General features: G+C 33.6%; 1 protein-coding gene across 4 annotated transcripts; it reads left to right on the top strand.

Moving 5' to 3' along the window:
• Nucleotides 1-512: 512 nt before the first annotated feature.
• LOC143237952 (microtubule-associated protein Jupiter-like) lies at nucleotides 513-26,638 on the top strand. 4 transcript variants are annotated; one of them, XM_076477729.1, is made up of 6 exons: nucleotides 513-655; nucleotides 10,119-10,278; nucleotides 16,462-16,546; nucleotides 23,430-23,728; nucleotides 24,530-24,619; nucleotides 25,589-26,638. In XM_076477729.1, exons 3-6 carry the CDS (start codon nucleotides 16,485-16,487, stop codon nucleotides 25,690-25,692), a joined length of 555 nt encoding a protein of 184 aa, XP_076333844.1. In that variant the 5' UTR covers nucleotides 513-655; nucleotides 10,119-10,278; nucleotides 16,462-16,484; the 3' UTR covers nucleotides 25,693-26,638. The 4 variants fall into 4 exon arrangements, with proteins under 4 accessions (XP_076333844.1, XP_076333845.1, XP_076333842.1 ...); XM_076477730.1 differs by lacking the exons at nucleotides 513-655; nucleotides 10,119-10,278 and adding an exon at nucleotides 15,654-15,934 and having other exon boundaries at nucleotides 16,466-16,546; XM_076477727.1 differs by lacking the exons at nucleotides 513-655; nucleotides 10,119-10,278 and adding an exon at nucleotides 15,655-15,934.
• Nucleotides 26,639-26,857: the final 219 nt, after the last annotated feature.

The following is a 26,857-nucleotide window of genomic DNA, read 5'->3' as shown; positions in this document are numbered from 1 at the left end:
AGCCAGTTTAATGAACGAAATAGTTTCGTTCATAATAAATATCTGAAGTGATTAGAACGGTTAGTTACACATTTTTTTGGAGATAAGAGATTTTTTTAAATTTGAGCCTAAGAGCTTAAATACAGTACTTGAAAAACAATTATACAATGGCAACCGTTAGACAGCATGTATTCTGATCTTATGTATGCCATTAATATCTTTGTAGTTTCGAGTTTAAAAACACATTTTTTAGAAATATATGAATAGTTAACAGAGAAAAAATACTGGGGTAAGAAATAAAATACCGATATTAGCTAACGAAACACACCATTACAAATAAAGGTGATAGATGTGCTCTTGTGTATGTGGTTTGTAAAATAAAAGTTTGTTTTAAATTATTGTTGCGGAAGTTTCAGGCGCTTTGTCAGAACATCTACGAAACTTCAAAGTTAGTCACGGAAATAGCCTGGGATGTAAGAACTCATGTTTGTCGATATGGCAACGAGTGCTCGTGATCGCCAGCAATAGAGCGAAAACATAACGCGGTGTATGGTGAATATTTGTATTTTATGATACTGTTTCCCTTCAAAGTTTGCTGTAATTTTTCGCCTTGACCTCGGTGACAGTTCATTTACACGGTCACGTAAGTTGTTGAAAAAACAACAAACAAAAACTGGTAAGTATTAAATTGTTTGAAATGGGAAGGGATTCGCATAAAGATTTTTCACCTTGACCGCGATGATCGGTGTCTTACACAGTCACGTAAGGATAGCCGTGACTATCAACTATTTGAGGTGTTAGGGTAAATATAGTCGTAAAGAATGAATAGCTTGGGTAGGAATAGAGGTTCGCGTCCAAGTTTGTTAGAACTTTTTACCTTGGCTGCAGTAATACTTTATTTATATTTACATGTTAGTGTAAGTAATTTTGAACTTAAGCTTTCTACAGTTTAAAGGTTTTTGTTCTATTGTTCTGAAAGATTAGTTTTTCACTGCTTTTGATTCGACTGTCAAAAAACTTGTGGAAAATATAGTAGGAAATATTAAATAGCTGGTGTTTTGAAATTTAATATGTTGTGTAGGGTTCGCAATTGGAAATAGGTTTAACTTCAGAATATACACACACATACTTCATGTATTAGACAATATTTGTTTTTGTTCGGCCGAATATTTTAAGGAAGTGAAAATTCTAAAGACACTAACCTTCAAGGAGGTCGGGGGAGCATGTTCCCCGTAAATGTTTGAAATCTTAAATGTTCTAAGATGCATTTTGATAATGATTTAATAAGCATACAATAAATACAATTTTAGTCCAGCTTTAAAATTACTGTTTAACTCAGTCAAGGTCCTAATACCCTTTGATAGCTTGTGACTTACAACGTGTTGATTGTCACCGCTACTGGCAAACAATAAACGAGAAAAGGAATCGAACCTTTAATTAATGGTAATGGAAAGAGATATTTCCCGATTTCTTTGTTTTAAACAAATGTCTTTTTATAATACTGAAATTAATTTCATGTTTTACTTGATGTGTCGTCGTATGTTCTATATTTTGCCCATCTAAAAGACGGGTCACCAGCTCAAAGCATGACAACATACACCTAAACATTAAAGTAGAGAATAACCCACATTCAGATATTCATTTTAACTTGATTTGTTTCTCGGATTCAATTGACTTTTATAACAGAAAGTATCTTTGAAAAAAGTTAATTTTTACATTCGTCTTTTTGTCAGAGGAACGTTTTTATTTGATTTAATCTCCGAATATTTTTATTTTAACGTTTGTATCAAAGGTTGACATATATATGCTTACTCAGATTTGAATTTCTATTTGGTATTTCTCAGTATTTCGTGATGATGAGAAACCCCCTTGAAGTAAACGAGAAGTACAATTCTATGGTATTTCTTTGTGTACTGTGTTATCTGTTTAAACTCCATTATGCCTGAACTTACCTACATTACACTATTATTCACCGTAGACGCTCGTGCTATCCCAACGAAACTAAGAAACATCAATAAAAAATTATCAATGATATTTATTTCATCCAACAGTGCAAAAAGGAAAAAACTAATCCATAGCTTTGTGAGGATAAAACTATCCAAGAATTTTAATGAGTGTACAAATATTATCCATAATTTACAGAAAAACTACTAAAAGCCATTTTAAACTCGAAATATATAGAACTAAAGTACTTGCAGAAACAACAACAAAAAAAAAGAATCTAGACGAACAACTGGCCTGCTGCATTCAACCAGACATTCATGGACTCATACAACGTAACATCAATCAAAGTAATAGTAAGAACGACAAGGAAAAGAAGGTCCGACACAACAAGAAACTAGATAAACTAAGGTGCCATCAACAAAAGGACATCATCACGATAAACCATCAACCAACCTCGTAATTAACAGATCTGATCGACAATTAAGCAATGAAGAAATACATCTGCTAAACAAAGGACTCAACTTGTCAGTTACACCCAAATATATTCCATCCATCGAAATGAATGCCTGCCTGGAAAAACCTAGCTTGAAGATTAGTGATCCATTCTACACAAACCGAAAACACCAACAAGACAAGTGAAAACAACCACCAGAAAGAAGACAACAACAACAATTCTATCGACAATTTAATTTTCCAGGTTAAACTGAAAACTTTTATTTCCCCGAAACACCTCAAAACAGTATTTTAACTTTTTCAAAGAATTTCCACGCAAAACCATTAAATAATTTCAGTGAAAAGAAAATTAAAAAAACAACCTCACACGTAGAAGATATTAATTTTATAAACAATCTAAAACAAGACAACAACATCAACATTCTAAAAGTAGATAAAGGCAATGCTATAGTTATAATAAATACAAATGAGTACATTAAGAAAAATGAATAACATCTTCTCAGATATAAACAAATTTAAACCAATGCACATAAATCTAACAAAAGCATATGAAAACCAACTAAACAAATTTCAGAAAACCTTTATTCTTACCTACGCACACCACAATTATACGGCACCCCCAAACCTTACAAACCCAATTGTCCACTATGACCCATGATATTGACCCATGAATCATTTAACTACAACCTTGGTAAATATATAGCATGGGCATTTTCTAAATATGTAACATCAGCCGGCTCCTTTACCAAAGACTCTTTTAACTTTAAGTATATTCTTAATCAACTAAATCATAAAGTCTAAATGGCCAGTTTTGATGTAATCTCCCTCTTCACAGAAGTCCCAACTACCGTAGCCTGCAAGATAGCTTTAGAACTTTATATCCAAGACTCCAACCCGTTGACACACATCCCCAGCATCCAATTAGCAACACTTATAGAATTCACTAACATCAAAACTAACTTTATGCTCAATGACTAAAACTACTTACAAATAAATGGCCTAAGTATGGGAACTCCTGTACTGCCAGTTCTAGCTAACATTTCATGACACAGATTGAATCTCAAGCAATCAGTTCAGCCTTACACCCATCGCTATACAGGTACAGATATGTTGATGATACAATTGCTGGATCCACATCTACAGAACACACATTTAGTTTTTCCAACCACGTTAACTATATACATCCCAAAATTAAGTTCACTTGTGATCAGAAAAAAACGACTATCTAAATGGCATTTATTAACCTCAAGAGCAAAAAAACCGATAAAATTCACCCATACTGGACTATACATTCCATTGGACTCAGCACATGAAAGAAAACAAAAGCTCAACCTCTTAAGAAACCAAATAAACACAGCTACAAAACTATGCTCACCTGATAAAATTAACGATGAAAAAAAACAACACTTCATCAACATCAACAAATAAAAAAAGTATATACACACACACCTAGATCAACAACAAACAAAAATAATAAATCCCAAGAAACAACAAACTACGAAACTTAACACTATTGCACTACCAACATTTGGAAAAAAAACAACATAACGAAACAGAACATTCCAGTAAACACCAAATATATTCAAAACCCAGGTACAAAACTGAAGTCCATACAATGTAAAAACTACACTGACAAACACAACACCAATATTATTTTAAAATACAATGCAACAACTACCACGACTTCTATGTTGGGGGGCTCGACATGGCCAGGTGTGTTAAGGCGTTCGACTCGAAATTTGAGGGTCGCGGGTTTGAATCTCCTTTGCACCAAACATGCTCGCCATTTCAGCTGTAGGGGCGTTATAATGTTACGGTCAATTCTACTATTCGTTGGTAAAAGAGTAGCCCTAGAGTTGGCGGTGGGTGATGATGACTAGCTGCCTTCCTCTAGTCTTACATTGCTAAATTAAGTACAGATAGCTGTAGTGTAGATAGCTCTCCTGTATCTTTGCGCGAAATTCAAAAAAACAAACAATCTATGTTGGAGAAACAAGCAGCAAAATGGAAACCAGATTTCAAGAACACACAATAAAAACACATTCACACATTTGTAAACACCGCAAATCAAATAAACATAATATAACCAAGAAAACACACGGATACTAAGCAGGAAAACAAATATAAACAAACGTAAAATCAAAGAAGCCCTACTTGTACGACAACTGAGACAAAAATTTAACTAATATAAAGGAACACTTTTATATTTATACTAATTAATAACCTAACATCTAATTGCAACACCACCTACAATTTCGTATCCGTTATACTCTCGTCCCTAAAACATGTGCCCGGCAACGGTCAGTTGCTTGTTTGTTTCTTTGTTTTCCGAATTTCGCGCAAGAATACACGAAGGCTATCTGCGCTAACCATTCCTAACTTAGCAGTGAAATACTAGAGGAAAGGCAGCTAAGTCATCACCACCCACCGCCAACTCTTGGGCTACTCTTTTACAAACGAATAGTGGGATTGACCGTCACATTATAATGCCCTCACGGCTGAAATGGCAAGCATGTTTGGTGCGACGGGGATTCGAACCCAAGACCCTCGGATTACGAGTCGAAGGCCTTAACCCACCTAGCCATGCAGGGCCGGTCAATTGCAAACTCTGTTTTTGTTAACCTAAATATGATCTAGAAAGGTCGAAACGTTGTTCTGTACTTTATTTTAACTGAAGCGCTAATACCCATACCAGCCATCTTGAGAATACAAGTTTACTTCAAGTGGGTTTTTCGTCATCACGATTTGAGGGCTCATAATACTAAAATGTAAGCTTCCATCTTCGAAGTAGGCACAGCGCAGATAAACCCATTGAATACTTTGAGCAAAAAGCATCAAACAAACTTTCATTCATCTGATCACGATTATTGACTGTTTCGAATATAAATTAGGAATGGGAATATATTATCTGTGTTTCAGTTTTATTATTTCTCTGACTCACTAAACTATTATGGATCGCCACGTCATAGTTTCACCATGTCATTGTGCAGTTTCTGTTTGTGGTGTCTTTCCGGTTGAGGAAGCATCTTTCGATGTCGTTGCTAATGTAGAAAAATGTAGTAAAACTGGAAATTCATGAACAGTTCGGTGAATATTTCTTACATAAAAGAAGTAGAATAACAGAAGTATTTGAAAGCAGTTCGTTATGCTTTTACTAGAGGTCGCACTTCGTTAAAATACGTCACGCTTCCTGAACTTTTCAAATTTGGAAACTTTAGCTTCACACATGATACATTGGAACTGAATTATTATTATTCTTGCGCGATGTTCTAGTAGCATCTCATTTGGACATTACATCACTTGAATCCTTCTATATTTCTTGTAAACTCTACACGTTACCAAGAGAGATAAATTAAATGGATGTTTAATTTAACTAATTTTGTTTATCTGCAAATTGTATAACCAGCTCGGATCTTTGGTGATCCAATTAAAGTCTATAAGTTAAATCCCGTAATAAGTTATTCTTGAAGCTCCTGTAGTTTCTGTAATGCACTTTAAATGTCTGCCTTAAAAGTTTTGCAAGTTATTTTAAAAAGACTGCATTCCTCCATCATTTTCCTCTTGAAAACACGAACAAATTTGCTAAAAATGAACAAAATCTGTGAAAGAATTTAGAATAGTTGTAAGACAAGGGAAGTGAATCTGAAGTGAGAAGGTGTAACAGTGGAGAAACTTTGCAGAAATGCTAAAGAATTTGCATCACTTCTTGTTTGTAGTAGTCCATTTCACAGACTAGATGTGGTGAAGATTTCTACTGTTTGAATTTGGTACATTGAATGCATGGAATTCAATAATTATCTTTAATTTTGCTTCCAGGAAAACTGTAGTCTACATCAAGAAGTAAGAAATATCCTAAAAATATATTATAAAATACTTCTCTAAATCAGTGTAAACTGGAAGTTAAATGGTGTAAATCAGGAAAAAACAGGAAACTTAAACAGCAGCAATATCTTCGTTATCCGCATTGTAACAAGAAAGCAAAATCTGGCAAATGCGAACTACGTGGTGTGTGTAACAGGCTAAACACAGAGTACATCAGCGAACAATATGATCAAAATATACAAAACATGCATCCACCAAGTAACAGAATACACATGTCCAGCTTGAATTAAAAGGGCCACACACACGTAAATAAGCTACAAATAATACTTTCAGTAGCCTATCGACTACCAAGATTCACGTCGTCAGCCTTTCTACATATATATGCAAAAAATGTAAATCTTGTCTGATAGACTTTCACATAATTCTACGACCCCTCCCAGTGGCACAGGCGGTATATTTACGGACTAACAGCGCTAGAAACCGAGTTTCGATACTCGTGGTGGGCAGAACACAGATAGCCCATTGTGTAGCTTTGTGCTTAACTTCAAACAAACAAAAGCTCGTAAGCTACGACAATAACATTCTCAGTTAAGGTAACTCAGAGAGTATTGAAAATGGTTTTTACCTAGAACACTCGTAGGGTGACCAAACTAACAGAAAATATATGTGAAACACAACTGGAACTGTTCGTGAAGTGCGTGACTCTTAAGTAATAACGAAAACAAAGTGAAAGTGTGTTCCTCGTATTAAATGTTTCCTTGAGTACCATACATGGACACGATCTTGAAAGGGGGCAAAGTAAATCCAATAAGAGAACTTCTGACCCACATGTTATAATTGAAAGAATATTCAGCTGAAAACTAACAGACGTAGGAGACAGGAAGAGGTTCAGGCGAACCTAATCATCCCAGGTCTTCAAAGATCTAAATCCTGGTGTCGACGAATGGCTTTGTATTGTAGATGGATATTTTATTACTGTTTATTTTAGATATTATGCGAAATAAGACACCACAATTTTATTTATAGTCTTCAACGTGCAGGATTTTATTGCGTTATAAGTTTTATTCATTACATGGGAAAGTTCACACGAATGCAGTTTGCTTTTGGACACATAAGTTAGCATACCAAGTTTGTTATGGCTTGATCAACTAGCTTAGGAGAAGATGTGTGCACAGACAGACAGAAACTTTTCCATGATATTAGGTAGTTTACTGGTGCAACTTAATATGTATTGTGCATTCGTGAAGAACTCCTGTGCCCCAAACGAGGAGTGGATGAGGAATAATTAGAACTAATGGCAACGCTACTGAGGTTACCTGCCACTGATCTTAATTTTGAATTAATAGCTAGGGATTGACTGTCACTTTTGTAATGCATTCATGGTTAAAAGCGCGGGGTCTATTTTGTGATGTTCCACATACTTGAACAAGAACAAACCCGATTTGCCAGTTCCGAACACAGGGTTTAGTTTGATTTGGTTTGTTTTGAATTTCGTGCAAACCTACACGAGGGCTATCTGCGCTAGGCCGTCCCTAATTCAGTAGTGTAAGACTAGAGAGAATGCAGCTATTCATCACCACCCACCGCCAACTCTTGGGCTACTCTTTTACCAACGCATAATGAGATTGACCGTAACATTCAAATACTCCCATGGCTGACAGAGCGGGCATGTTTGGTGTGACGGGGATTCGAGTCGAGTGCCTTAACCGCCTGGCCATGCCGGGCCCTGAACACAGCGCCAACTTGGAAAATATACATTGTTTTAAATAGCAGGATGAGAGAAAAGCTAGGGTAAAAATATGACGTGATCTTCTCTTTAGCAGCTGAGCAACCAAAACGTAGGATATAAACTAGTTTGTAATTGGTATCTAGTAATAGAAATGAAAGAGTAACTTGTGTTACTAAGTAGACTTCGGTGATCATAAAGTTAGAAGTTTGGTTGACGACTGCGGTTGACATTTTATTGCGATTATAGAATAATGGTATTTATTAAATATGTTGTAATTCTATATGTCTTGAAATAGTTCACAATAGATATTTGGAATTTTTATTATGGTTGTGACTTTTGAACTATCATATAACCCACATTTTATTTCTTCAGTGTTGACACACAGGCATTAATTAAGTCTGGCAGCAGTTATTGTTTGTTGTTAAGCACAAAGCTACAAAAAGGGTTATCTGATTTCTGCCTGCCATGGATATTGAAACCCGATTTCTTGCAGCATAATTCCACAGACATCCAACTGTGCTACTAGGGATCAAGTCCGTTAGCAATTTGATGTACCATTTTACTGTTATACCAATTTTTGTGATAATTTTGATATAAGTACAGAACAAAAAGAGATCACGAACTAAAGTACATACCTATGTTCCATCACTAGATTATTATACTAAGAATAATGTATGGGTAGTGTGGTGGCTATTAGTTTTATTTTAAACAAGCACGAAGTTCAAGTTTTATCAGTTTTTTTTTTTTTCAGAAAAGAACACAAAAATATGAATATATAACGTTAAGGGTGTTAATCCACTTTTATTTTTAACACAGTTCTAAAGAACATCATAGGGTTAGTAACAAACGAAGTGCACTATCTTGCGCATTCAACCATTAAAAAAAAGGTTTACTAGTTAGTATTTTAACTCTAATGTAGTTTCTTTTAAGAATTTGTTTGGTTTTGTTTGAATTTCGCGCAAAGCTACACGAGGGCTATATGCGCTAACCATCTCCAATTTGGCAGTGAAAAGCTAGAGGGAAGGCAGTTAGTCATCACCACCCATCGCTAGCTCTTGGACTACTCTCTTACGAAAGAAGAATTGGATTGACCATTATTTTATAATGCCCCTACAGCTGAAAGAGTGAGCTTGTTTGGTGGAACGGGAACTCGAACCAATGACTCTCAGATTGCGAGCCGAACGCTCTAGCCACCTGGCCATTTTGGGCCTCTTTTAAAAAAAAAATTTTTGGTCCAAATATTGATTCATCTGGCATATATATTGACCAGCAAATATGCTTTTTCTCTTAAAGTTTGTAGTTAAGTACACAATGAGTTGTCTGTGCTTTGCCTACCACGGGTATGAAAAATCTGTTTCTAGAGTTGTAAGTTCACAGACATACTGCTGTGCAATTGGGATGCTTTTTATAAAGAATAAGTAAATATATAAATATAAATATATAAATAACCCCAATTTTTAAATGCATTTCCATTAAATATTATAAATCATGTGATTCATGATTATTTAAACGATATCAGTTTTATTACACGACTGTATCAGTACACTGAGTTCTTCGTCCCCGCTCGTGGAAGATTTATTATCTGTTCGTGGGGCTTTCCTATTTTTTTAATTTGGTTTGTTTGACACAATGAAGTGAAGTGGAGCAGTATGAAAATATCGAGTGAAACAAAGGCGGCAAAAAGGAAGTAGACAAGGTCGGAGCCCGTGGCTGAGATACATAAATCCAAGTGCCTCAGAATTTGTTGGGGAGGGGGGAAAAAGGAGTGTTCTGAGAAAACTCACTTTCACAGTACAGGCGCTGAATGTTCTACCTCCTATGCCCAGAGCTGAAAAAGAAAAAAAAAAAAGTATATAAACGTATGCATATATACACTAAGTTCTTTGAAGCCATCAGTGTTTTATATTTGGTATGTAGTGGGACAAAAGTTACTTCATACTTGGGACAATTGGTTTTATGCGGTTGGTGTGAAAGAAAATATTATGAAGATAGTTAAAAATTATCTAATTATTATCTTTAGAATTTTGAGTTAGCTTTGTTTCAACATATAGTAACGTGATTTAATTTAGAAATGTGAATAATCTTATGAAATAAATTTCGTTGAGTTCGTTGTTCGATATTACAAAGTGGAAAATCTGATTTATGATTGTATCTATATGCATGTATAAAGTTTTCTTTTTCTATTCAATAGAAGTGAAATTGAAGTGAGAATCTGTGATGCACAGGCTTATTCCATTCTTTGAGAGGCTGTAACTTTTGACGTGAAGTGCAGTTTCGCCTATTCAAGGATCATTAGCGTAACTTGGTTCAACAAAGAAATTTTTACCATATACAGAGTGGTTTAAAATTAGGTATACAATTTCATATTGTGACTTTGCTGAATTGTTCTTAGGTGATAAGATGATAATGGAATGTTCCTCTATGGAGTTTTTCCTCTGTGGAGAACTCAAGTACAAAATGTAGAATAATAAATCGCGAAATGTTGACGAAATGAAAGGGTACCTAACAGACTCACTTACAAAACTCGATGGACAGATAAATTTGTGCCAGAAAGTTTGTAGAAGTGTGGCAGGATGTGTGAGCAGCGACGGGTTTCAGTTTGAACACCTGCGGGGACATTCCCATAATTCCATGTCAAGTTTACAGTAACGTTAAAAATAATCACCAGTACACTTTGATTTTAAGTTAAATACTTTAAGTACATTGTCCATTATCAACTGTATGCCTACTTTTAGGCCACACACGAGATAATTATTGTTTGTTTCAAAGTAAGGCGTTAGACATTAAATTATGTTCTAAATGAAACAACTATTTGGTCACTTTTGTCACGTCTTTGCGTATGGCAGTTTTCATTGTCTTCGTATGTTAAACTGAACTTAGTTTAATACGTAAATAAATATCTTATAATTCATACAGAATAATTTGGAAGCTGTACCATGGACTCGTGTACGTGTTAGTGGGAGTGGCGCAAGTAATCGAAATTAAAACGTTTTAAATGAAGAGAGCTATTGGTGTTATTAACTAGATAGATGTTTATTTATAATTCATATACACAGATTATTTCTAATAAATGCATAAATACCGCACATTAATACGTCAATCATGTGTTCCATTCATTAGTAAAAGTGGAAGAACAGATAGGAAAAGTTGCCATTTTTAAGACCGGGCCTGTCTTTAGCGGTTATTGATACTAATATCGATCGAGCATTTTGTTATGTTCGTGTTAACGTGTATACAGTTTACTATGTAACCATCGTTACTGATGCCAGCCGCGACGTAGAATTCGATTTACGTGTTAGCTCGGTTTGCTCGTGAATTGCTAGATATAAGGTCAACTAACTCATAATGCCTTTAAAATGTTCTGTTTTGTGTCCTTCCAGAAAGAATAGTAAGTTTATAGTGTGTTATCAACGATAGATGTCGTTAAACCATTCGAGACCTTTTCCTGAAGTGATTCATGCACACACATAAGAATTAAACATGCTGTTTTTCTTTATTTTAACTTCAGAACCAGTACTGGTCTTCCTGAACCTGTGAATTTGGAATAACCATTCGTGAGAGGAACATTGACGAATTATATTTATGTAGTTTATTGTGGAAAGCAAAATTTGTATTGTCGTAATTTACTATTCCATTAATTTATTGCGAACAATCAGTTACTTTTAACATTATATTGTGCCAAGAAGGTTAATTATTTTTACTTTGAATAAGCTAGTGAAATGTCACAACGATGTCATTCCGAACATTTTAGCCAATTACCTTGTTAAAAGTGGTAAACTGAGACTTAAATCACTTTCATTTCTCATGTTTTAGGTAAACGTTTTGTTATTAATTTTAGAAAACCTGTGGAAACAAATAATGGTTTCATGTTCTATATTGTTTGTCCAAAAATATCCTAAAAATTTATAACGTCCATATTCATAAAATAAGTTACTATATATAAAAAAAACCAACCTGTTCCTCCTAGTGGCACAGCAGAATGTCTGAGGACTTACAACACTAGAAATCGGGTTTCAATAACCGTGATGGGCAGAGCACAGATAGCCCACTGTAGAGCTTTATACTTAACTTTAAATAAAACCCCATGCATTGGACTTAGACAACTGGGATGTTTCGACGCAAAGTAATTTCAAAAAATATCAGTGATTAAAATCACAAGTTAGAAACGGTATTTAAAAACGTCACGTATGCCACAAACTTTTGATATTTTATATTCTATGTAAGATCTCTGAGAACTGTGTTTCTTTTGTACATAAATCATATACTGTACATAACCATGTAAGTTAAATCAGTACAAAACTCAAATTCAGTTCTAACCCAACATTTCAAAAGGTTCCCTACGGATTAGTGGTAACTTTACGGACTGACAATATTAAGATACGAGTTTCGTTTCGCCACGATGGATAGAGCGGTGTCTAGGTCATCTTCAGGAAGGTCGAAACGTTGTTCTGTGTTTTATTAATAAAAGTTTTAGTACCCATACAAACCGATCTGAGATAAATTTTTATTTCAAGGGGTTTCTCGTCATCAAGAAGTCAAAAGTTGAGGTAGACGTTCGTTTCACGATAACTGGAAAAGGTTAAAGTATATTTAAATACATCTTACTAAGCTAAATAAGTGTATATATATATATGTGTGTATATATATATGAAAATAGACAAAATACTGTTGTGTCATCAACCTATACATGAGAGAAAAGAGCCCTCTAATATTTTGCATTTGATATTTTCAACTTATGTAACGCATGAACTAAGTCGTCAGATGAGAAACTTCTACGTTCAGGCATAGCAGTCCTTAATCTAGGCCAGAAACAAAAAGTTAAGAAACAAAATTGTGTGTATCAACTTTGTTGGCAAATATCATAAATTTAATACATATTGACATTTTAATTGACTTCTAGATTCAAATTAAATTTCTGTCCATTTGAATTCGTAATATGTTAACAATCGTGACATAATAAACTGTAGACTCGTCCGAGATAAATTATAATACGTAACAGGGTGTATTTATAGAAGTGATTGTAACTAATGTAACCAACGAATAGTGGGATTGATCGAAACATTGTAAAGATACCAGATAGTAATGGAACTCAGTCAAGTACATTTTCCCCTTCCGAATAGTTTTTTGGCCCAACTACAACATTGGTACAATGAGTAGTTGGATTTACAACAATGTAACTTGTACATTTTTGTCTCACAAATTCGAATTATATCTGTTCATGTTGCATCATTTTTCGATTAGCCGAGTACAGTAGTTTCGAGCTATTTTAGCTCTCATAAGCTCATCTTTGAACATGATAGCTTAGCACTTGGTGTATAAAATTTGTGATTTTCATCAACAAAGGAAGGTTAAAGTAGCTCGAAACTATAGCTCTCAGCTGATCTAAAACTGTTCATTCTGAACACATAATAGTTCGTAGTTCGTGAGACAACATAAGTCTCACACCTGTTTATGTTTGCTCTGTTAATGTGGATAAAACATCAAGTATTTTTCTATTTAATAGACTAAATTAGTTTAGCGAAGGATCCTAGCTTAAGAATTAAACCTTTTAAATGTATTTAGCTCAATATTAACACAGCCATGAGAATTATTCTTTGGCTACTTGGAATTGTGTTGATTAAAACATACTATGATTTAGTTTTATGAATAGAGCATTGGTTTGTTTGTATTTGATTTCCCGCAAAGCTACACGAGGACTATCTGTGCTAGCCCTCCCTAATTTAACAGTGCAAGACCAGAGGAAAGGTATCTAGTCATCATCATCCACTGCCAACTCTTGAGCTACTCTTTTACCAGTGAATAATGGGATTGAACAACTCATAATAACGCCCTCACAGCTGAAAGGGCGAGCATGTTTGATGGCAGGATTTAATTAAAAAACAAACTAGAAACATACATATTTGCTTTTAAAACAATGCACATTAACATTATGTGAGCAATCAACGATTTATAAGTGTAAGGAAGAATGTTATTGATGGTGGAACATGGTGTATGTTCCTTCAAAAAATTGGTCTGTCTTCTTGAAGTATGATCGTATTAAGCGATTCTTATATGTTCTGCCATCAATAAAACTATTCCTTGTGCTGATATATCGTTTTTTGTCTACCTATTATTGTATTAGCATAAATTGCTTCGTTACTCAAGTAATTCATATTAACATTGTGATTTAAAATACTTTTTAATAAGACCGTTGAAATGCATTTTTTGGTCGACAATCAGAAGGAAAACACTTTTTTTTTCGAATATGGTTTATTCTTCGACTGCTAGCACTTTAACATCAATATATACAAACTAACCAACCTAGAATTACTGATGAAGTCCATCTCTCACTCCTTTTTAACCAATGTATCTGAAGCATTTGTTCCCTTCATTACTTGTGGGTGTATGACTTTTGTTACAAAGTTTGTGATAACATATGAATAACGTATCAAATGTAAATAAAATTATTACCAATATTACAAGTAGAGTTCCACTCTGAAATTACTTAGAATTTACATAATGAAATTACATAATGTTTTTAATCAGTTTTTTACACTGATCAGGCAAAAAACACACATAAATATCCTCAATAAGATATGATATTTAAATAGCCACATATGGATAATTGTGTTTTGCTGGCAACATGAAATGTGTACGTGTTTTGCTGATCGTGCTTTGATGACTACGTGTGAAGTTTTGTGTTTTGCTGACCGGGTTTTGATTACTACATGTGAAATTTGTATTTTGTGGATCGGGTTTTACTGATTGTACGAGAGCAAGAGTTTTTGCTGATTGTGTTTTAATTACTACACGTAACATTTGTATTTTGTGGATTTGGCTCTCCTCATTACATGAATGCAAGTGTGTTTTAACGAACTACGTATGAAAGTTTGTGTTTTTCGGAAGTGGCCATTACTACCTACATGAATGCAAGTGTGTTTAAACGACCACGTGTGACAAATTGTGTAATGCTCATCGCTTTTTACTACGCACATGAAAATAAGCGTATTAGTTGATCAACATATGATATTTTCAACTGTAGCTGTTTCTTATGCAATACATGATCTGTTCGGTCAGTTCAGAGTCTCCAAAGTTCAGACATATCAGTTTTAATTTAGAATTATTGGCCAGCTTACAAGACTCCTCTTAAGCAAATGACAACATTGACTTTCACTTTTATAAAGCGCGCATTCCTGAAAGTAAGGAGTGTGTTCTATAGCATAACAAGATCTCGAACCTTGGACCTGCCACAGTATGACATATCAATCGATCGTATGTGGTTTGCTAATTACCTTTTGGTGACTTTCTATATAGTGTGTGTTATGGCATCTCATTTTACTTTAAAATTTTTGCAGAATTACTGTAATTGCTAACTCCCAAAAAAAGGGACAGTAACATTCATTAGATTTATAAGTATTCTATACATATTATTGCGTAAGTGTTCGTATCTGAATAGTAAAAAAAGACATTGAAACCATAAGTTTATATTTAGTTGATGATATTAGAATTATTTACGTTTTCTTTCCTTGATTCTCTCGCTGTAATAGGTGCTTTGAAATGTTGAAAATAATTCATGCAAGTGTAACTTTTTTGTTTTACCTTTTTCTTTGTCCAGCTTCTATTTTCAGCATGCGAATTTTTTATAAGAACGTAAAAAAACAAAACAAAATGATTTTAGACTGTAGTACTTATCACGAACCAATAGGAATGAAGCAGGTATGAGCTCAGCTGACTTGTTTGCTGGGAAGGAAAGCGGCTGTCCTTATAGTATGAAAGCTAAAGCCATTAGAACACACACACAAATGTGTGTGCGTGCGTCTATATAGTTTGTAATCTAGCTTCTTTTACGGAAAGTCCAGGTCTTGGCATGAAAGCAAGTCATCAAAAGAGCACTCAGATATACACTCAGAGTTAATATAACAAAGTGTCTGATCATCGTCTGAAGTAGTACACGTTGCAGCGTATACTTCACAAAAGCAATTGCAACACGTGAAGTTTTGTTTCTGTTGACAGTAACAATAATACAAGGTATGTATACTTTCATTACGCCGACTGATGTTTAGATGTTTAAAAACCTTACAGCTATAACTGTTGAAGCAATAAAATGTTTGTTTTAATTATCTGAAGATTTTAATAGAAGTATTCGTGAACTAATTAATGAAGTACTGATTTATACTGCGTTGTTAATTAGTGTAAGTAATTATATTTTTCCTTAATTGTTTCAGGACTGTAACAGTTTTAACGTGATCTTACAGAATACACACTTCTATTTTTGACACATTACTGTCGAATTATATATTCGTTTAGGGAAATGTGCCTGCGTTTGACTGTAAATGTCGGAATTAGTTTTCTTCATATAAACTATCTTTATATGCCTTATGGCAATGACTGTTTTTACTTTTCTCTGTCTGTGTTGGTGTGAAACAAGTATCGAAGATGTAAAAATAAAATTATTCATTTATATCCATATGAATACAATAGAACTATTAAACTTTTAGAAACCCACATAACTGCATCATAAAAAAATATAAAGTGTAATTTCCTTTCTAATGTAGTTAGATTTCCACCAAATCCAACTATGTCTTCCATCCAGAAGTTTTACCACGTGGAAATTGACAAAGTTGGAAACGGGAAGAAAAGGTAAGCCTATTTGGATCATTTCTTTTGGATTTCTGTCTTTCTTGTTTTATTCTCAAATGTTTTTTTTTCATTATCCAACGCTTGTAAGCATGGAATAAATAACAACTTTGGAACTGAACTTTCTAAAGACCCGTAACGAGATAGAATGTTTTATACTCGATTTGAGAACGGCTAATAACAACAACACGCATATTCAGCTTTTAAATGAACCAGTAAGTAAATACGTGTGTCGTTAGTGGTATTGAGCGTATTGAAGGATTCTATTCTGTTATAGCTTTTCAGATGGTATTTGTTTGTGTTTAAAGGTTAATGTCCTCACAGATAGTGCATACATTTGATGTTTGATCAATATGCTCAAATATTAGTATTTGAATAGTGTTGTTGATGAGAGTCTGTTTGGAGCCTGGAAGGAATTATCAGAACCTGAAGCTTTTGTAGTTGGGCTTTGATGAAGATTTATAATAGATAGGAGAAAATCAGTCTAAGATTTGCATGATCATAAATGTTATTCAAACGTAATAACCCAAATTTCTTTACATTTTTAATGCTAGATTGAACAGTTCTTTTCATATTAGTAACTTATCTTTTGTTCCCCGCTGGTACAGTGGTAAGTCTACGGATTTATAATGCTAAAATCAGCGGTTCGGTTCTCCTCGGTGGACTTAGCAGATAGCGTAATGCGGCTTTGTTGTAAGAAAAAACACATACACACCTATCTTTCAAATGTACTTTATAGGATTTTAGGCGATAAGGAAATAACGCAGAATGAAGTTTTGTTTGGAATTAAGCACAAAGCTACACAATGAGATATATGTGCTCTGCCACCATGGGTATCGAAACCCGGTTTCTAGCAACATGAATCCGCAGAATGAGGGGATAAAGAACAAATTTTGTGAGCACCTTAAAACAGGTTTAACGATGCGTCAATGATGAATATCTCTCTTCATAATATTAGTAGTATAAAATAGTGAGCTATAACTTACATATTAGACACGTTACTAAAGGTGTTGATAAGCTATTTTTATATCAAATTATATTTAGTTTGTTTGTTTGTTTTTGAATTTCGCGCAAAGCTATACGAGAGCTATCTGCACTATACGTCCCTAATTTAGCAGTGTAAGACTAGAGGGATGGCAGCTATTCATCACAACCCACCGCCAACTCTTGGGTTACTCTTTCACCAACGAGTAGTGGGATTCACAGTCAAATTATAACGCTCCCACTGCTGAAAGGGCAGGTATGTTTGGTGTGACGGAGATTTGAACCCACGTTCCCTGGATTATGAGTCGAGTGCCTTAACCACCTGGCCATGCCAGGCCTATATGTAGATGAAAAGCAGATTTTTTTGCAAAGCAAATAAAAACCTGGGAACTCTTAATTTTTTATCATTTTATGAAACGTTTTTAACGGGTTAAATAAATTATCCGTTGTATTATCCTTACATCAACATGAGATTGGAAAATTAAAAATAACCTTTTGTAATTTTCTTCAATCTTTTTATTCATACTTAGTAAATTTCCTAAAACGAAATAGTTGTGATTCTGATGTATATGTTAACATTCAAGAAGTGTTTGTTTCGTGTTATTAATCAAGTACAATTCATTATTCTAATATATGGATTTTCACTTTCCAGTTTTATTACAACCCTTGCTTATCGTTGAAAACCTCGTTCAAAATTAAACTATTTCTAAAATGTCTTCTTTCTTATTCCAACACCCAACTTCGAAGAGAAACAAACGCTCATTAATTGTTTTTTTTTTATAGTTTGTATATTCTGTTCACGTGACGCCCGTGTCGATATTCTAGTCTTTGTAATACTCCTGTTTTTCATAATTGTCTTCAACACGCATGCGCTAACTACTCTGTAGGATCCTATACTTTTGAAAAACGCGGACAGCGCATGAGCTATCGCAACTTTCAAGAATTTGAAAATTCATGTTTTATAGTTATCTTGCAGCCTGCCCTCGACTTTTTACCATTTTGTTTATATAAATCCACATCATGAAACTGAGAAATTCAATCAAGAATAAATTTTATAATTATTATGAAATTATTAAAAATATTTGTTGAATGTATCAACATTCTAATATTATGCTAATTCGTCATAAATTGAAAGTGATACTGGTGTAAGAAACGTGTGGGTCTCTAGTCTCACCTACGGAACAAAAGCATTATGAGTGCAAAGACACTGATTTCCCGTTATGTAAGATTCAAAGGGTCTTGAATACAATTTCAAACTCACTTTCATTAAGGCAGTCTTAAGTCACAGATTTTATTTTTCTAATGTGTGAAATTCATTTGATGTTTAATTACATTAACTTTACTATACAGTTTACTCAGAATTTGTGGCTATTTTTGACTCTTTGAATGTTACAGGTGTTAATTGTGATTTATAACACGGGACTAATTATAGAGACGTTTGTACATACACTGGCAAATGAACGAGAGCAGTACGTTTCCTCACGGAAACTACACCTTGCCTGAATTGGGAGAGTAATATCAGATATTGTTTGTTTTTGAATTTCATGCAAAACTACACGAGGGCTATCTGCACTAGCCGTCCCTAATTTAGCTGTCATCACCACCCACCGCCAACTCTTAGACTACATTTTTACCAACGAATAGTGGGATTGACCGCCACATTATAACGCCCCCACGGCTGAAAGGGCGAGCATGTTTGCTGTGACGGGGATTCGAGCCCGCGACTCTCGAATTACGAGCCGAGTGCCTGAACCACCTGGCCATGCCGGGCCATCAGGTATTGAGAGAAATATTTTATGGTAATATATCCGATATAATTATGGAAGCACCAACGCAAGGTGCAGTGCTACGTTTAAAACAAATAAAAAAAATACCAGTGCATTGTACACCTTATTTACTTTTCTATTGTGCGCTTTTTTAATAATGTATCAATAATAATAGGTTGGTCATATAGTTCTAATTACGTATTGTTTGTGATTCTTGCATATCTTTGCGTTTCTATAATTATTTCCAGTAATATACCTACATAAGGATCAGGTGTCTGGTAGTACAAGTCATTAAGTTTTAGCTGCTTCTGTGATATTCTAGGAATGCAACTTTCCTTACTGATGTATTTTTATTATATTGAAAGACAATATGTAGTAGATGAATCTAAGAGCCACTGTTTCTTCTTAACAGCTGATGTTATTAATTTTCGTAATAAGTCAGTATTGTAATTGAGTCGTAATTTAAACACTGGTGAATTTATTTTAATCAGTTCTCAACTGGACAAACTACTTTCGGATGGAAGCCTTTGACATTTATATTTGTTTGAAACTTACAGAACAATAATTGGTGAAGAAATAGAAATAGTTAATTTTTAGTCTACCACATTGATCAGTATTTGTATTTAATATATGGGGCAAGTTAAAAATGATTTTCTTTTATTAAACTCCAAGTATTTTTATTTTTATTTTCATACAATTTTCCATAAAATATCATCCAATGGAGCTTAGTTTTCATTGCAGAAGAAACACTCGGACGCCATCTACAATTGCACGAACATCACACTGTATAAAAAAGAAACAAAATATAAAACAGGTTAAACTATAGATACTTAGAACTGCCTAAATATCGCATTGTTTAAAAAACAAAAATGGGAAAATTATAGATACGTATAAGCAGAAGTCGTGCATTTCAATATCAGGTAGTCAGATGTATTTCCAAGAAATGTGTGATTATTCCAGTAACTACAAATAGTACAACATCAGTTTGTTTAATTGTCATGCACGTGCTTGTAGGAAATTTTGTTCAGTGCTATTCATGTTTATATGCTTTTTGGACATTTAGGACAAGCAACTGAATTTTTGAATTGTTGTATAGTACAAACTTGCCATATGCCTTCTTTCCAAAGTTAAATGTTTAGGGGAGCTGTGTTTGTTTCACCTGTTTAAAAAGTGAGTTTTTTTTTAGTACTGCTTTCACATGTGCTACCAAAACTAGATGGGCGTCTTTCTCACGTTATGCACGTTTCTTCTTATAATTTGTGGCCTGGCATGATCTACTAGTTAGAGCGCTCGATTCGCATGTTCGAATCTCCACCACACCAAACATTCTCGCCCTCTTAGCTGTGGAGGCATTATAATGTGACCGTCAATCCCACTATTCATTGGCAAAATGGTTGCCCAAGAACTGGCAGTTGGTGATGTTGATTATCTATCTTCCCTCTAGTCTGTCACTTCTAAATTAGGGACAATTGGCGTAGGTAGCCCTTATGTAGCTTTGACACATTCGTAATGGATCGCTTAAAATCCGATAATACATACACATACATCCTTCCGAGACGACTGAAAGTTTTGGAGAGACGTAAACTTGGGTTTATCTGTATTTATTAATTGAGCTACAAAGATTGTACTACTTCAATTTATCTTGTTATCTCTTGTTGTTTTTTTTTTTTAGAGAATTACTTAGTAATGAAAATGTAAGTAACAGAACACTGGCCAAAGTTACATGTTATTCAACCATCAAATTTCAGTCTTAAAAACTCGTTTTAAAAATATGTTGAACTAAAAAGTACAGAAAATAAATCATTAAACATTCTCCAGTTCCCCCTCTCTTCCAGGAAACCTGAGAGCTCCTGTTTCTCATTTCTTGGAATCCTAGACAACTGAAAAGCCTTAACGTAAAATTAGGAGACTGGAAAATGCTAAGAGTAGGACATGCACCCACACTGTGCGCTTTAAAAACATGAATTCTGCTCCAAAACGTTATGTTTGTCTTGTAGTAATTTTTCAGATATGCTATTCTGAAATGAAGATTTGCTGTTAAATAATCGATTGTATCAATACATATTTTGTAGTTTTAATTGAACTAATTTACTATATTCTTGATGGCGAGAAACCCACTTGAAATAAAAATGTCTCTCAGAACAGCTGGTATGGGTATTAACAATTTTACTATTAAAGCAGAGAACAGTTTGCAACTCTCTTTGTTAATGTGAAGATAACCTAGGAAGGTTGAAACGTTTTCTGCTTTGATAGCAAAAGTGTTAAAACTCCTATAGAACTGAAACGTACAGTTGTGGTCAATTTAAAACGTTTTTCACACTCTCCGTAAATGTTATGAATTAACACAACATATTTTAAATTTAGGGGATATATGAATTGTATTTTTTAAAAATATTTTTGACGAATTGAAACATGAAACGTTGTTATTTTTTGAATCGCGTACTATTTCACCGTTGATTAATTACTTTAGCATCACAAACTATCGAGCTTAAACAGACACGTTATAGTCCTTGCTAAGGGAAATAATTACATGTGCAAGCAAATAAATCGACTTATTTTCCAATTGTATATAAGATTTCATTAAATTCCCATGATTCTAAAAGCATAACATTCGATGTTGAAACTTTCCTTCATGGACACAACAGGTAGCCCGATGTGGCTTTACAATAAGAAAAACACGCACAGTATTGTTATACATCTTTCATAAAATAGAGAGGAATTGCTAAGAATATCTGTTGCATGAAACAGAAGTTAAGACAGAATTTTAAAGCACTTGAAAAAAGTTCTACGATAAAAATCTGTATACTATAGTATAGAAATAGAAATAGTAGGTTAGGGTTAGTAGAAATAAAGAAACAGGTAATAAATACTAAACAGTGAAATAATACACCTATCTAACAGGATGACAATCTTCTAAAACCTTGCATATTTAAATGTTTCAGAAACAATTATGGATAATTTTGACACAAAAGAAGTTTAAATGACGTTTCTGGTACATGTTTATTTAATGTATGATTTTCTTTACAAGCTATTTATATTTAATATTTACAGCGATTGACCTATTCATGTTATTACATATATTATTTTTGTCTTAACTTTGGTCCTCTGGTCAGTCAATGATAAGTTTCCGGTGAACATATCGAATATAGCCCATTGTGTAGTTTCACGCAACTAAAAGCACACCTGTTAGCTCTGTTTCCTTGCTAGTTCATTGAAGAGAGCTACAATAAAGTTCGTTTAATTTCTCGTTCCGGAGCTGATAAAAATTCAGTTGATGACAATGGGAAATGTGCGTCCTTTTTGTTTAATTTTATGTTACTGATATTAGCACTTGATTGGTCAAATGTCTTCTGTTCAAGCAGCAAAAACATACTTTGAACAAAAAGCGATATACTAAGTTTATAGAATTGCTTTAGTTTTCACAAATTTAGGTGTTATGAGGCGCATTTTTCCTTTTCATCATATGAGTTTTTACTAACAAGTTGTTAAAATAAGGACTAAATTAACGTCATACAAATGTTGAACGATAGGAGAATGTATTCAGGATTGACTCACCAATACTGTAACTCATTAACAGGTGGCCAGGCACTCTACTCGTAATCCGAGGGTCGCGGGTTCGAATCCACGTCACATCAAATATGCTCGTCCTTTCTGTCGTGGGGTCGTTATAATGTGACAGTCAATCGCACTATTCCTTGGTAAAAGAATAGCCCAAGAATTGGTGGTGGGTGGTGATGACTAGCTGTCTTCCCTCTAGTCTTACACTGCAAAATTAGGGACGGCTAGCGTAGATAGCCCTTTGTAGCTTTATGCGAAATTCAAAACAAACAAACAATCATTAACATGTGATGTGTATTTTTATTACATTTAACTTTAACGATTTGTCGACAGTAAAAGTTTAGAATTAACATAGTAATAAAGTTGTAGAAAAGACTCACTTGATATGCTATGATTTACCTGATTAATTACTGAACTGTAAACCCTCCGATTTAGAAACAAATCTTTACTATCTAAAGAATATAAATGCTTTAAAGCCAAACATCCTTCCATATATTTTTCTGATATATTTATAAATCACTTTCCCTATCGTTTTATTATTATGTAATATAACTCATACTTAGATATTTATTTCCAAGGATCACTAACTCTCCAGGGAGATCAAGTAGTGATATATTTGGTAATATAAATGATCAAGACGAACAAAAGCCCCAGAAAAAGAAGAATCCCAACATGTATTCCAGCTTTTATGGCTCTGAAGATGATTCCAGTAACAACAACGCAATCCAACGCAGATCCTCTTGGCATACACAGAGCAATCTGTTTGGAACTTATCTAACGGATATCATCACCCCCAGAAAAGTTGTGGATAGAATGAAGTCAAACGTATTTGATGGGTCCGAACCGGTCACAAAGCCTTATAACGCAAAAAAATATAGTAGGTGATAATGTTGTATGAAATCTACTTCTATTTGGGTTAAGTCATCCATGTCTCGTGTCACTGTTAAATATTCCATGTTTCACCGCTTCCGTTGGGTTTTCTTAGAACACTAGTGTAACAAATGTGTTATCCAAACATGTGTTGAGCTCTAACTTTAGTATTAATAAATTACTTGAAGACATGATAGAAAATATTTTGTGAATAATTTTCTCACTCATTATATGAATGGTTCTTAGATCCAGCACAATAATTTACTGAGTGGAATTTTAGTAAATGCACTATTTCAGGTGCATTTGCCCTTCTAATAATTCAAATTAATAGTGAAGTCTATTTGCTCAGTTGTTATTTATTTTATTTGCTTAGCCCTTTAAATTTTAACTTAGGTTGCATGTTTTGATGGGTCGTATTTTAGTATATCTTTCGAAGTTAGGCAAAAATGGCTTTTACAAAAACCGTAATGATATTGTTTTGTTTTATTCTGCATATTTATACAGCAAATGAATATTCAGTAATATATCATTGATTCCGTTATTTTCTACATAGATATATTTTGTTAAATTAGAGATGTTATAGTGTTTGCTTATTTCTTTATTTAAATTTGTGATTAGCCTGCCATTTCAGTTTTATATATTTCCCTTAGCACCTGTATTTAATCATAAGGCTGAAAAAGATTTTTTACAATTACTTGTATTTAAACCTAAAAATTGATGTTTATTTGCTTGAACCTTCTTTATGGGCTGTAATTTGAATTTGCATGTGTAGATAATATAAGAAAATGCATGTTTATTCATATTTTAGGCCCTGTTCGACGTAATCCTGTCACAGGAGAGGTGTATGATGATGCTTCTAAACAGAATGGCTATGAAAACGGACATGCTAACATAACAGGTATGCTTGTTATAATTATGTAGAAATTTTACGCGATCATTGTAAACTTGCAGTTGTGCACATACATGTATATCAATACAATGTTTGGTACTTGTGAAACTAGGAGAAAATGTTTGTTTTTTCTCTTCTATTTGAATTTCTCCTCATAATATAATACCGTCAGTTTTAAAAAGGATGACGTCACTGTTTCAGCAAAGTTTAATTACGTACTATTTATTATTAACTTTTTTATCTTGTGCAAGTATGTGATGTGCGTGACATTTCTGTTATGAATATCGTTTGACATTAATTTTTCAAACTTTGGTTTTTGAAATCGATTTCAATCATTATAGAAGAGAAATCGGAGTTTGTTTATACAAATATTTAATGTTTAATCATAATTATGCTCAATTTCATTCAATGTATCATATATTATGCTATTGTCTTTGAATATTATGAACCATGCCATTTGGTGTAAAGTATATTCAAGTATGTTTTATTAGAGTTAAAACAAAAAAAAACACCTTTCATTTTGGAAAATGTTTCTCTATTTTCATTTGAAATGTACTGCATTGTGCTTCTTAAACTAAAACTGTAAAAGTAAGAATATGGAAAACTAATTTGAAAATCCTGTCGTAAATATCTAAATCCTTAAGATGCTGATGAGTCTTTTAGTTAAAACATGATTCTGAGTTTTAAAAAACAAATATTACATTTTACAAGAAAAAAATCGTCTTTTCACTTGTTAAACTAGTTTAAAAGTTAACAACCACCATCCTATGTTAGATCATTATTAGTTTAGCATCATCATAACAGTGGGTGATCTGAACAGATGAGCTGAAAAATATTCAGAACAATGAACCCTGAATCCTGTCACAACATGTTGTGCATTTACGTTATTATATCATAAAATTCCATAAAACATTTTATGTGAAATTTAATGTTATTATATTTTGGTTTAACCTGAGGTATTGTTTGTTTCTACATTAGAATCGCCAAACACAGGCGTTAGCAATGGAGATCCAGTCAGCCCAGCCCAAACCTCTGTTCGTGTCAGGATCCCTCCTGGTGGCAAGTCTTCAGGAATATTCTAAACCAGTAACACAATGAATTAGCTGCTCATTTTCTGAATCGCTTGCGATGAAACTATTCTATTCGATATTGGAACTGTTAATTTCAAGTAAACACTAAAACGTTTAAAAAGTGCTCTATTGAGTTTTCTTGTAGCAAACTATCGGATCCTGTTGTGGTTTTGGATATTAACTATACATGAAAATTTGTAGTTAAAAAGTACACTTGAACTTAAGGAGTTGATTTGATAACTACCACAAAAGTGTAGAGACATTCATGTTATAATTAATTACTTCATAGTTGTGTTTGTTTTGCATATAATCCTGTTGAACTTTACACAATTTACCTTTCACAGAAAAAGTTTAAAGTGATTTTTAAACCCCAAACACTGTACGCTTTTACATTACTTCGAAAGTCTTAACGTTTTTTAAATTTTGAATTATAACTTTCCATGTTTAGAAATTTCAACTGATTTACTTGGTGTGGCTGCATAGGTTTCAGTTACCTTAAAAGCATTTCGCACTGGAAGCTAAGACATGTGACGATCGTGACACACAAATTTTTAGACAAAGTTACAATTAGCTTCATGTTATGAAAACTAAATCATGAAACATTATACTTTATTTAACAATAAATTTGTACTGTTTTTAGTACGGAATAACTTTGCACGTCACATTTTACAAATAAAATGTACTGAATATAGAAATAATAAAATATCCCTATACTGTGATTTTTGAAAAATACAAAGCAACACTAAATAAACGTGTTTATGTAACAATAATGAGTTTCTGGACTTGAAACAATACCGTCTTTCATCTGTACGTACAGTGCCTATAAGCTATGAATACGCTTTCCTTTCATTTTTGTAATGTTATTAACTTCAGTCTACTTACGATATCTAAAACGACAATAACAATATCAAATTTCTTTTTTTGTTGTAAAGTATTATATTAATAAACAACCGAAAAATTATAGAATCTGAGTCTACACATTTTTTAAATGCCAACAAAAACACTCCTGTCCTTGTAATGAAGCAATATTTTATTTAACATCGATAAACAAAAGTTCCAAACTTGAGCCATTAGTTCTAACAGAAAACACACCAATAAGAATTAACATTAACTTTCATTTCACACTTCAATAGTTTGAGAGTTTACCACGATTTTCGTGAGGAAGAAAGTACATGGC

The sequence above is a fragment of the Tachypleus tridentatus genome, chromosome 13 (assembly GCF_004210375.1).
Source record: "Tachypleus tridentatus isolate NWPU-2018 chromosome 13, ASM421037v1, whole genome shotgun sequence".
NCBI lineage: Eukaryota > Metazoa > Arthropoda > Merostomata > Xiphosura > Limulidae > Tachypleus > Tachypleus tridentatus.
This window is presented reverse-complemented; position numbering and strand designations above follow the sequence as displayed.

Bases quoted from the DNA above. Each gene is read 5' to 3' on its own strand.
- LOC143237952 (XM_076477729.1), top strand. From the start codon at position 16,485: ATGTCTTCCATCCAGAAGTTTTACCACGTGGAAATTGACAAAGTTGGA. The intron at 16,547-23,429 runs GTAAGCCTATTT...TTTATTTCCAAG, and splicing joins GTTGGAAACGGGAAGAAAAG to GATCACTAACTCTCCAGGGA. The intron at 23,729-24,529 runs GTAGGTGATAAT...TTCATATTTTAG, and splicing joins TTATAACGCAAAAAAATATA to GCCCTGTTCGACGTAATCCT.